General features: G+C 33.0%; 2 protein-coding genes across 18 annotated transcripts in view; one reads left to right on the top strand and one right to left on the bottom strand.

Moving 5' to 3' along the window:
* Positions 1–13,097, bottom strand: part of DOCK7 (dedicator of cytokinesis 7) — a 214,594-nt gene that overhangs the window by 113,881 nt on the left and 87,616 nt on the right. The window lies entirely within an intron of this gene.
* Positions 2,874–12,311, top strand: ANGPTL3 (angiopoietin like 3). Its single transcript, XM_036091352.2, has 7 exons — positions 2,874–3,383; positions 4,072–4,182; positions 7,369–7,483; positions 8,519–8,632; positions 9,528–9,623; positions 11,447–11,713; positions 12,088–12,311. Exons 1-7 carry the CDS (start codon positions 2,889–2,891, stop codon positions 12,270–12,272), a joined length of 1,383 nt encoding a protein of 460 aa, XP_035947245.1. The 5' UTR covers positions 2,874–2,888; the 3' UTR covers positions 12,273–12,311.

Raw genomic sequence — 13,097 nt, 5'->3', positions numbered from 1 at the left:
TTTATATTGTTTCTCAAACATGCAAGGCATTTTACTAAATAAAGTACTATAAGGGACACAAATTAAAAACAGATACAGATCTTGCCCATAAACTGCTTATAGTGCAACAGAGAGAAGCTGGCCGATCTCAATTTCCCCTCAACTAGAAGGTGGATGAAACATCAGGGTCGATAGTTTTAAGCCAGAAAAGTAGACAGTTTAGTTAAGAGAAGTTTTGAAATATGCCCTCATGACCAATGATCACAACACTAACTTTTTCCTTTAAAAAAGAAGGAGAAAATTCAAGTTTCTTCACTAGTTCTACATACATTTTAACACTGGTGAGGGTAAGATGAAAATGAAAAATAAGAAACTTTTTTATTTTTCTTCTTTATTAGTGGAAGTATTTATATCTTTTTATTTACTTGGATTCTTTATTTCTCTTACAAAGAGAAATATTTATATGGTTCTCTATTAAATATTTAAAAAAAAAAGAGGTATACACAGGCTAAACAAAAGACATAATTCCTTCTATCTACCAAGATCCGAGACCAAAATGCAGAAAATCTAAATTTTAGCAAAATTTCTCAACATCATCTTAACATGAGGTTAGATAATATTCATCAATAAAACATTACAGTATGGGCATAAATGCACTGATTGGTTCTAATTACCAACAAGTAACCAATATATAATATTATGAGTATTTACTTTACACCAGATAGTGTTCTGTGCTTTAAAAATTTTAATTCTTAATCTTCATACAATCTTATAAACTAGGTATTACCTTCACCTGACAGACAAGAAAATGGAGGTACGGAAAAGGCAAATAATTTGACAAAGAGTTACAGAGCTGAAGAACAGGACAGCCAGGATTCCAAGTCAGCCTGCCTCTCTCCAGAATCATACTCGAAACCACTATGGTATACTACCTGACTGTAGCTATTACATCCGAAAGCCCTTACTCCTAAATCATCAAAGGAAAGGGTCTCTATTGTATACCATGAGGAGGCATTTCTAAGCACAGAAATTTGGAAATGGCTCATTTTATAGTTTTGCTTGACAATTTACAATTTAAACTAAAATTCATTATGTTAAAGCTTTCCACTTTGCAAAAAAGCCATTAACTTTATTTAAAAATTTTTTTCAGATAGGCCTGATTAAACACACATACACAGGTTCAAAGGTTGTTTACATGTGATATAATAACTAACATTTTGAGTACTTCCTATTTGCCAGACACTGTTCTAAGTGCTTTACACATATCATTTCTTTTAATTCTCATAACCCTATTAAGTATGTACTATACCCCACCTTACAGATGAGAAGACTGAGGCAGGTGGAGGTTAAGCTTCTTGTCCAAGGCCAGACAGCTAGAGCTGGCTGTTGGACATAGATGACAGTCTGATTCCAGAACCCACACTCTTTTAACAATTACACTATACTCATTTATCAAGATAAGGCATTTTAAAGAACTTATTATTTTCTCAAAAAGTTCTCAATGAGCACTTAAGAAGGATAATCAGGGGCACATGGGTGACTCATTCAATCAAGTGTTGGACTCTTGATTTCCACTCAGGTCATGATCTCAGGGTTGTGAGATCCAGCCTTGTGTGGGGCTCTGCGCTGGGTGTGGAGCCTGCTTAAGATTCTCTCTCTCCCTCTTCCTCTGCCCCTCCCCATCCTACTTGTGCAAGCTCATGCACACTCTCTCTTAAAAAAAGGATAATCAGCTATAATTTAACTGAAGCATTTAGTATTTTCACTTTTAACACTAAGTTAGAAGCAGAGTAGAACATTTATTTTTGAACATATTATTAATTTGTTGGTTTTGTTAAGTTTATATTACCAAAATTGTTACCAAGCTCACAAAATTCAGAAAAACTTGTAACAGGTAAATTGTTTCAGACATTGGAATAATGTAATTCTGGTCTGATTTTAGAAGATCACCTAATCTATTGGTCTTTCAGTGGGCACATGGAAAAGAGGTTAGAACATAAACACAGATATAGAGAAAGGGAGTGAGATACCTTGTATGAGATTTTGTGAGAATATACAAATACAGTTAGGAAACATCATCTGAAGCAAAAAGACATACCAACAATTACAGTGACAAGTAATAAGGAATATATAATCATACGTTAGCTTATACAGAGTAGCAGGACAAGGCAGCCTTGAGAGCCATTAATGCCACTTGAAGAAGTGGTGGCTGGCTTCACAGAGAACCCATTTCTGGGAATAGGCTGCTGTGTCCAAATAACTAAAATACAATTTGGGAAATGCATACTTAATTCATTAACTTTCCTTAACCTTAATGTGAATTTACCAATCAAAAGAGTTTGTCTAATTGTAAATCTCTTTTAAAAATCATGAGAAATTAATATAAGCTTTTAAAAACAGGTAGCTCGGGGCGCCTGGGTGGCTCAGTCATTAAGCGTCTGCCTTTGGCTCAGGTCATGATCTCAGAGTCCTGGGATCGAGCCCCCATTTCACATTGGGCTCCTTGCTCAGCAGGAAGCCTGCTTCTCCCTCTCCCACTCCCCCTACTTGGGCTCCTCCTCTCGCTTTGTCTCTCTCTGTCAAATAAATAAATAAAATCTTTAAAAAAAAAAAAACAAAAAAACAGGTAGCTCTTGCAACCCTGAAACTGATGGAGTTTGTAACACTGCAAAATTAAATACATTAACAACTTAAAATGACCTAGTAAGTTAATTGCTCACTTCTTTGATTTCATTTAGCACTGATCTAACTCAATGTAGAAGGTTACATTCGTACAACTTTACACAGCTTAATGATTAACTATATTCGCCTGCCAACCTTACTGCTCATGTGGCAAATCGTGGTATATCTGGGGTTGAGTAGTCTAGGTCTGCTTACAGGAGAAAATTAGTTGAATAATTAGGATAAAAATGCACACAATTAAGCTCTTTCTTTTTATCATTCCTCTAGTTATTTCTTCCAAAATTGACCAGGACTATTCATCATATGATTCTATGTCTCCAGAGCCAAAATCAAGATTTGCTATGTTAGATGATGTAAAAATTTTAGCCAATGGCCTCCTTCAGTTAGGACATGGTCTTAAAGACTTTGTCCATAAAACTAAGGGCCAAATTAATGATATATTTCAAAAACTCAATATATTTGATCAGTCTTTTTATGACCTATCACTGCAAGCCAATGAAATCAAAGAAGAAGAAAAGGAACTTAGAAGAACTACATCCAAACTGCAAGTCAAGAATGAAGAAGTGAAGAATATGTCACTTGAACTCAACTCAAAACTTGAAAGCCTCCTAGAAGAAAAAATTCTACTTCAACAAAAAGTGAGGTATTTGGAGAAGCAATTAACCAGTTTAATTAAAAATCAACCTGAAATTCAGGAACACCCAGAAGTAACTTCACTTAAAGTAAGTAGAAATCAAAGAGGGTTCATGATTATGTTTTCAATGTGGATCTTTTTAAAAAAATATTTTAAAACATGCTACTTTGTTGAATCATTGAAATATTATACTTTTCTCAAGGAAAAAAAGCCTCTAGGAAATAAAATTTCCCATTATAATTTCAAGTTGGTTTTTCTGATTCCCTAACATTATATCTAAAAACAACTAAACTTTACATTTCAGATAAAAATTACAAATCAATTAATAAAATTTAGAACACTAAATTATTACAGTGTTGCAAATTACTGGAGGCAAGTAAAAAGTTAAAGAATATAATTTGAAACTATCCTCCCATGTTTAAAATGGATAAAAATTAAAAAATGAAGTAAAAATAAAATGAATAAATGTAATAAGTAAATGGTGAAAGATTAAGTCCTATGAAAATACTGGTTGTTTTTTTTTTTTTTTTCATTTAACTGAAGTACTTTGAAGTTCAGGTAATTAGGTTTTAGAGATGGTACATTTTATAACATAAAAACAAAAGGATTTCAAAGAAGCATGTAAGAGAAAAATGTTGCCAATATTCAGTTATCTAATCCAGTATTAGTTTTAAAAATTTAGATTGTGTTATAAAAAATAAGTCTAATTTAACAAGAGAAAGAAAAAAGAAGTAAGAAAGACAGAAACTTCTAACCACCCTACAATCTATGTCCAGACTTTCGTAGAACAGCAAGATAATAGCATCAAAGACCTTCTACAGACCGTGGAGGAACAATATAGACAATTAAACCAACAGCACAGTCAAATAAAAGAAATAGAAAACCAGGTAAGTCAATATTTTAATGGTATATCCAATCTTTTATATAAAATCTAGGTTTATGAAACCATTAGACCCTAAATTTATTTTTAAAACTTATAGTTGGATAATGAGTAAACAGATCACATCACCATGATTGTTAAGACTGTAGACTCTGGGGTGCCTGGGTGGCTCAGTTGATTAAGCGACTGCCTTCGGCTCAGGTCATGATCCTGGAGTCCCTGGATCGAGTCCCGCATCGGGCTCCCTGCTCGGCGGGGAGTCTGCTTCTCCCTCTGACCCTCCCCCCTCTCATGTGCTCTCTCTCATTCTCTCTCTCTCAAATAAATAAATAAAATCTTTAAAAAAAAAAAAAAAAAAAAAAGACTGTAGACTCTGAAGCTAAGAAACTACCTGGGTTTGAATCTTGGCTCTAAAACTTTTGTGTGACCTTGAATAAATTACTTAACCCTTCTGTCTCTCAGTTTCCTCACTTATTCTATCAAGAAAATAATAGAACCTATCTTATAGGAGTGTCATAAGAAAAAAAAAGAATTAACTCATGTAAAATATATCTTCAACATGATTCTATCAAAACTCAAAATTAGGGGTGCCTGGGTAGCTCAGTCAGTTAAGCGTCTGACTTTGGCTCAGGGTTGGGCTCCCTTGGCCCCTCCCCCTGCTCATGCTCTCTCTCAAATAAATCTTTTTTTTTTTTTTAATTTTTTTAAGTCAAAATTAGATCATGTCTCTCTTGGCTCAAAACCATACAATGGCTTACCATCTCACTTCCAGTGGCCCGTAAGACCCTAGATGACTCTTATCTCTGACTTCATCTCTGCAACTCTAGTCATACTAGGGTAACTCTTCCCAGTTACACATCAAATATGCTGCTGTCTCGGGGCGCCTGGGTGGCTCAGTCGTTAAGCGTCTGCCTTCGGCTCAGGTCATGATCTCAGGGTCCTGGGATCAAGCCCCGCATCTGGCTCCCTGCTCCGCGGGAAGCCTGCTTCTCCCTCTCCCCCTCCCCCTGCTTGCGTTCCCTCTCTCGCTGTGTCTCTCTCTGTCAAATAAATAAATAAAATCTTTAAAAAAAAAAAAATATGCTGCTGTCTCAGGGCCTTTGCCGTTGTTCCGTCTATCACCCAGGGGAAGAATGCTCTTCTCCCTGGGATCTGCATGGCCCACTCTCATCTCCTTTAGGTCTTTGTCAAGTATAAAATTCTCAGTGAAGTCTTACTAGGTCACTTAATCAAAAATTACAATTCCCAAACCCATCCTTAAAACCTGTTACCTCCTTCATTACTCTCCTTTTTTCCTTTACACTTATCTCTATTTCACATAATATGTATATTTTAGTTATTTATTTTGTCTGTCCCCTCACTAGAATGTAAACTCCATGAGAACAGGGATTTTCCTCATTTTTTTCATTGCTGTTGCCCCGGAATAGAGAATACTGTCTGAGACATAGTAGGAATTCAATAAATATATGTTGAATTAATAAAGTCAGTATCATATTCAACACAAAGAAGTCAATAAAAGCTTGCTATTATTAGTAATATTAGAAACTGTAAAGTTCAATATCCAACAGTATAATTAATCTACAATGTAATCCATAAATTATCTACCAATGTAGGTGAGGGAGATACCTATTTAAAATAAAGCAATGTGAGAACCTAACATTTCAAAAATATTAATTACTAATACTATGAAACAGGCACTCCAGAGGGTTCCAAAAATAATACAAATATGTAGAAACTTGTAAAAAAAATAGTTGCCAAGAATTATAAAACCATTTCCACTATACAAACATATCATTATATGTTTCAGAAATTTTATAACTCATAATTTCAGGTTATTTTTTGCTAATTATGAATGATAGTTTAGTAGGTTATTTTCTTACTTTTGCTAATTATCCAAAAGGGGTTTTTGCCAATTAGTTTTGATTTCCATAACTTCCTCATTACATTATTTTTCTAAATTCTTTTTTCTTATATCTTTTATTATGGTTAAATGAGCCTACTCACAAAACAAAATGTCACTATTATCAAATGATATACATCCTTTCTAATAATAAAATGTATGAAGAATTCAAAACAATGAATATCTGAGTTAAAAGAAGCGTCAGATCATCTGACCCACGTTCCTCAAATTTCAAGTAATAATCCAAAACTCTGTAAGTTAAGTGTCTTTAACATCATACAGTTACCTCGAAGAAAAGGGTAATATCCAGAAAATGAACTCTGCAACAGATCCTTATGAGTAAGGTCATAGGAAATGCCGACAACAAGAAACACTATTAAGATACTCCATAATCTTAGGCCATCAATAAGCTATCAGTCAATAAACTGCAAACCCAGCACATTTTGCATAAAAATAAACTGTTATTGCTAAACATTGCTAAAACTTGCAATGAAATACTGAATGCATTGAAAGTAAGCAAATAAGCCTGCCAATTTGTTACTTCTGCAGATATGTTTACATTCCAAAAAACTATTAAGAAAGCAGCCTTTTTCAAAAAAAAAGAAAGAAAGAAAGAAAGAAAGCAGCCTTTTTCAAATTATGTGCTAGGTTTTTAAGGCAGGTCTGAAACTCAATCAATAAGGCCTACAACTGAGAATTATTAAGCTTAAAATCTGCCTGTTGATAAATAGAATACATATTCTATTCATATAAATGAACAGAATGTATTAAAAAATGCTAATAAGCAGTTTTTACCTTTGGTCTTACTCTTTTTTGACCAATTTCTGGTTTGTGCTTTGCTCTCTTTCTTTCTCTAGTTTTTTTAACTCATTAGATAATGTGCTTGATTAAGTATTTTGAGAACAGGTCATGTGTACAATCTGTATGTCACTGCTTAACTGTTTCAACATCAAAAGCAATAACATATTATGAACTTAAAGATGTATACAAGCTGCACTTTTTTTTTCCTAAGATTTTATTTATTTATTTGACAGAGAGAGACACAGCAAGAGAGGGAACACAAGCAGGGGGAGTGGGAGAGGGAGAAGCAGGCTTCCCGCTGAGCAAGGAGCCCGATGTGGGGCTCGATCCCAGGACCCTGGGATCATGGGGATCATGACCTGAGCCGAAGGCAGACGCTTAATGACTGAGCCACCCAGGCACCCCTACAAGTTGTACTTTTAATATCCTCCCTCAGATTCCCCTAACTGTATATTCAGTACCATTTTTAAAAGATTTATATTCTTTCATCAGCTAAGAAGAACTGGTATTCAAGAATCCACAGAAAATTCACTTTCTTCTAAACCAAGAGCACCAAGAACTACCCCCTTTCTTCACTTGAATGAAACAAACAATGTAGAACATGATGGTAAGTTAATTTGTTGGGTTTCTTTCTTGAAGGTATTTTATCATCAAATTTTTCTCCTATCTTAGACATTCCCATCAAAAATTGCTATTCTCAGGGCCTGTTCTTAAACTACAAGAGAGTAAAGAGACAAATCCACCAAATACAATGTGTCAACCTAAACTGGATCCTGGCAGTTTTTTTTTTTTTTTTTAACCATACAAAACACATTCTTAAGACAATCAGGAAAATATAGATGTAGACTTGATATTAGATAATATGACATTATTTTAAATTTTCTTAGATGTAATAATGGTATTATAGTTATGTATGAAAATAATCTCATGTTTAAGAGATGCAAGCTGAAATATTCAAGGGGTTAAGGGTCATAATGTCTGGAAATTACTTTCAAATAGCACAGCAAGATACATATTTGTATACATGTATACTTATGAAGCAAAAGTGGCAAAAGATTAACAATTACTGAATACAGATGGAAAGACTATGAAGTTCTCTCTAATGTTTCTACTTTCCTGTTGAAATTTTTCATTTAAAAAAAACCACAAAGATGAAAGAACAAAGTCTCCATTCCCAACCGAACATTCACAAAATACTACTTTCAAAATATATTTACTTATATGTAATTCACACACACACACACACACACAAAAGGTCTCTGTAAGTTTCCTTCATGTACGTTTACTCTTTCCACATACACCTATTGATTAAGTGCTATGCACACTGAGCATTATAATAATGTCTCGTATGTGGCATTATATTTATATTCTTCCTATATCTAGCAAAAATATGTCTAAAATTCTCATTTTGTCACTTTTCCTAAAAACAAATCAGTTTAATAATAATTATTTTAATATTGTTTGCATAACATGCCATCTAATAAATCTGCTTCAGTATAAAGTACTTTCTTGGTAATATATTACTGAAAAAGGCTAAGGGCTACATTTACCACAATTCCATAAAATGTCAAGTAAAAGCTCAAGCTCTAAAGACACCATTCCTATTACTATATCTTATGTAATAACACTTTCTTGATTCTAGACATTCCTGCTAATTGTACCACCATTTATAACAGAGGCGAACATACAAGTGGCATCTATTCCATTAGACCCAGCAACTCTCAAGTTTTTAATGTCTACTGTGATGTTAAATCAGGTAAAACCAGCCTGAAGAGAAAATGGACTGTAATTAGCTCAGGTTATTTACTACCTATTAGTAAGACTAATCCTATTATCTTTGTTCTGAATATATGTAAATGAAATATAAGTAACATGAGCAGTTGCATAGCTCTAGTACTTATATTTGCCTTGTTTATTTTTGTATTTACTCATGCAGTTACTCAATATTCTCCATCTTTTTCCAGAAAGTAATCTGAAATTATTATTGTTAATAAGTTTATTAAGATAGATTCATTAGTTGCCCTTTACTTAACTTCTTGGGACCATAATAAATAATAAACTGGTATTACCATATGATATTAATGACTACATTACAAAGCCACCAATTAAAATCAAAACAAGGGGCACCTGGGTGGCTCAGTCAGTTAAGCGTCTGCCTTTGGCTCGGGTCACGATGCTGGGGTCCAGGGATCGAGCCCTGCGTCAGAGTCTGCTTCTCCCTCTCCTCCCTACTTGTGCTATTTCTGTCACTCTCTGTCGTTCTCTCTCAAATAAATAAATAAAATCTTTAAAATAAAATAAAATAAAATAAAATAAAATAAAAACAAGAAAACAGTATTTTGGGGTAGCTGGTTGGTTCAGTTGGTTAAGCGTATGCCTTCGGCTCAGGTCATGATCCCAGAATCCTGGGATCAAGCTTCATGTTGGGCAATCTGTTCAGCAAAGAGCTTGCTTCTCTCTTGCTCTCTCTCTGTCTCCCCCCCCCCTCCATCTGACCCATCCCCAGCTTGTGCTCTCTCTCTCTCTCTTCCCCTCTCAAATAAATAGAAGAAACCTTTAAAAAAAAAAAAAAAAAAAAACACACACAGTATTTTGTTACATCTGTCAGCGTCAATCTACTTAAAATACACAATTTTGTTCATTATATTCAGATAGTTCATGGACATTAATTCAACACCGAACAGATGGATCACAAAACTTCAATGAAACCTGGGAAAACTACAGATATGGTTTTGGGAGACTTGATGGTAAGGTGACTTCATTCAGTCATTCATTCATTCACTTGTTAACTTAAAAATATTTACTGGGAATCTATTTTGGATTGGGCATTAGTAATGCAACAATGAATGAGGAATAGGCCCAGCCTTCTTAGAATTTATTAACTAATAATTACATATCTGTTAGTAATTTACAGTTATTACAAGCGTCTATTTGAATTATACTTAATCACAATTTCATGTCTGTTCTTAAGTATATGTATCACAATTTAATTTGATGGCTTCTAATTATTATAATTATAATTATTAAAGATAATTATGATTAAATGCTATGTGCTCTGATAAGTGGTAAATGCTATGAATGAGCTATGAAGAAAACCATCCTTCTCACTGGTCACTCTACTTTCTTTTTTAACATTTTTAATATTAATTATTTGGAAGGTGGAAGGAACAAGGAAACTGTCAAGAGGTACAGTACAAAATGTTTAAATCTCAACTGTTTAAATATTATAAATGTATACTACAGAAAATGTGATTTAAAATAAATGCGTTAACTCAGTACAATTATTATATTTTAATCACAAAATAAGATAAAATAAGCAAAACAAAAATAAATAAGGGGTTTAAAAATCCAAAAGGCACATTATAAAAATTCACAAATATAAGTACTCATTTATAAACTGGAAAACATCCATTATTATATCAAATTTTTTATTAAACATTCAGTACTATTTGATCATTTAAAAAATTTTATATTCAAACTACTAGCTAATTCCCTAACTAAAAGGTATATTCGGTGATATGTTTTGCAGATCCAAATCTTCTAAGAGTTAGTGTAACTCTAAAATAAAAGGCTGACTGTTAAAACCATAATACTCATTTATTTCTATAAGAAAATAAGACATCTGTACTTGAAATCTCTAAAATTGTCGTCTAATTCAAGAGCAATAAAAGTTTGACTTTTTTCCTTAAACACTTTAATAGAAAGGACTGTGATAATTAAAAAGAAATCTATTTGTATTTATGTTGTTTTTAATTCCAAATAAAAATAATTTTTAAGATTAAAGAGAGAAGTTATTAAGAATTATGTTTTTTAATTTAAAATGTCTAAAAAATTTATTCCCTTATTTTTCTACAAAGAAAACATATATCAAGCAAATATCAAAGGCCAAGACTATATTTGAAGAAAATGACACTATTATCAGCCAAGTAATACTGAATGTAATAGTACAAATACTTAACAAACCGTTCGATAGTATATGGGTATTAATAAATTCCTGATAGTAAAGCCAGTATACCTAAGGACCTAGAAATGAGATAATATTTTACCAATGACCAGATCTAAAATATCTATAATTGCCTAATATGTTTCACCCATGAAGTATGTCTCAAAAAAAAATGATAATCATACTTTAGGCAGGCTTATTAATATTTTTAACATTTTTTGTACATTTCACTATCTTCAATAACATTGTTTTAAAAAGAAATATTTTAAGAGACTCTAAAATAACCAAGAGATTCGGGGTGCCTGGGTGGCTCAGTTGGTTAAGCAACTGCCTTTGGTTCAGGTCATGATCCTGGAGTCCCTGGATCAAGGCCCGCATCGGGCTCCCTGCTCAGCGAGGAGCCTGCTTCTCCCTCTAACCCTCCCCCCTCTCATGTACTCTCTCTCTCTCTCTCTCGCTCTCTCAAGTGAGTAAATAAATCTTAAAAAAAATAAATAAATAACCAAGGGATTCTAGGCTAAAACAACTCACTGACTTACACCAATAAAAAAACCAGTATCAAAAAAAAAAAACCTGTTGGTGCCTAATCTGCAGTTAACAACCCACAGATTTTTACTTTCTTTTCAGGAGAATTTTGGTTGGGTCTAGAGAAGATATACTCCATAGTAAAGCAATCTAATTACATTTTACGAATTGAACTAGAAGACTGGAATGACAACAAGCATTATATTGAATATTCCTTTCACTTGGGAAATCATGAAACCAACTATACGTTACACCTAGTTGAAATTAGTGGCAACGTCCCCAGTGCACTCCCGGAACACAAAGATTTGGTGTTTTCTACTTGGGATCACATGGCAAAAGGACATGTCAACTGTCCAGAAAGTTACTCAGGTATCATTTTCCTAATATCAATACTTCATTTTCATATCTACAAAATATCTTCCAAAAGTATTAGCTAATACCTACAATGTCAACTCTTTAAAAACTGAATCCCAAACAAACATTTTTTCTATAGGTAAAAACCTCTTAACATAACTATTAATTTGATTCTAGTTCAACTTGATATTTTACCTACAACCTTTCTCACGTATTTTATTTTGGGTGATATACACAAGACTTAACACAGATTATTTAAAAGTGGGATACATGCACCATGCATACAATACTATCATATTTGTAAGAAGTGAAGATGTACTCATGGGGAAATGTAGTAACAGTAACTACATGAGTTTGTATTCATGAAATGCCCTATCTATCTTCTTTAGGAGGCTGGTGGTGGCACAGTGTTTGTGGGGAAAACAACCTGAATGGTAAATATAACAAGCCAAGAGCAAAAACTAAGCCAGAGAGGAGAAGAGGAATATGCTGGAAGTCTCAAAATGGAAGGTTATACTCTGTCAAATCAACTAAAATGTTGATCCATCCAACAGATTCAGAAAGCTCTGAATGAACTGAGACAAATTAAAAAGCCAACACATTAAACATTAAACTCATCTGAAGTTACTGTGGTTTAAGAATCTGGTATTAAATCCCTAACAGAAGCCTTCAGAAATAGATTCTTTTTTAAAGTCACTATCAAGTTAAAAGTAAACATATCGTCAAATCACCTCAAAGAATACCATTTATCTTTCCCAATCAAATCTTATGATATCATTTATTCATATGTTTTGTGATGTGAGAACCAATTTTATGTAGTTACAATCTGAATTTTACCCAATGGGTGAATTATTAAGTCATTTCTTAAATAAAAAATTTACAAGGACTTTTAAGAGTCATCATGTAGGCTAATTTTATAACTTGCTCAGCTTAAAAAATTAATTTTCTTGCTAAAATTCTGAACTTGAATAAACTAAAAGACTGATTATTTCCTAAATGCTGTAATATTATTAATTTCAAAATTAAAATTCAGTCAGTGCAGAGTACATATGAAAATCTATTAATACTAATTTTAAAACTGATGCTTCATTTTGCTACCAAATAATCTGAAATAAATGTTTGGTATGCTTTATTTATGAAGTCAAATGAAGCAGGATAAAATACTGTGTTAAAAGAGGTTAACTGTCTTAAATAAATGCAGTAGATCATGATTACTAGGTCATATTGACCTTAATATCAAGCATCACTGTATCTTAACATATTTGTTAACTTATCTATATACTGTATACCTTTTATATATTTTAACACTTAATATTGTGAAAACAATTTTAAAGGGATCTTGTCAGAATATAATGAGAATGAAAATATCTGTGGCCTCAAGTTTAATAATTTATTCCCC

The sequence above is a fragment of the Halichoerus grypus genome, chromosome 5 (genome assembly GCF_964656455.1).
Source record: "Halichoerus grypus chromosome 5, mHalGry1.hap1.1, whole genome shotgun sequence".
Classification (NCBI taxonomy): Eukaryota; Metazoa; Chordata; class Mammalia; order Carnivora; family Phocidae; genus Halichoerus; species Halichoerus grypus.
The sequence above is the reverse complement of the archived record's forward strand: the minus strand, read 5'-3'. Positions and strand labels throughout refer to the sequence as shown.

Bases quoted from the DNA above. Each gene is read 5' to 3' on its own strand.
- ANGPTL3 (XM_036091352.2), top strand. From the start codon at position 2,889: ATGCACACAATTAAGCTCTTTCTTTTTATCATTCCTCTAGTTATTTCT. The intron at 8,633-9,527 runs GTAAAACCAGCC...CATTATATTCAG, and splicing joins CTACTGTGATGTTAAATCAG to ATAGTTCATGGACATTAATT. The intron at 11,714-12,087 runs GTATCATTTTCC...TATCTTCTTTAG, and splicing joins CTGTCCAGAAAGTTACTCAG to GAGGCTGGTGGTGGCACAGT.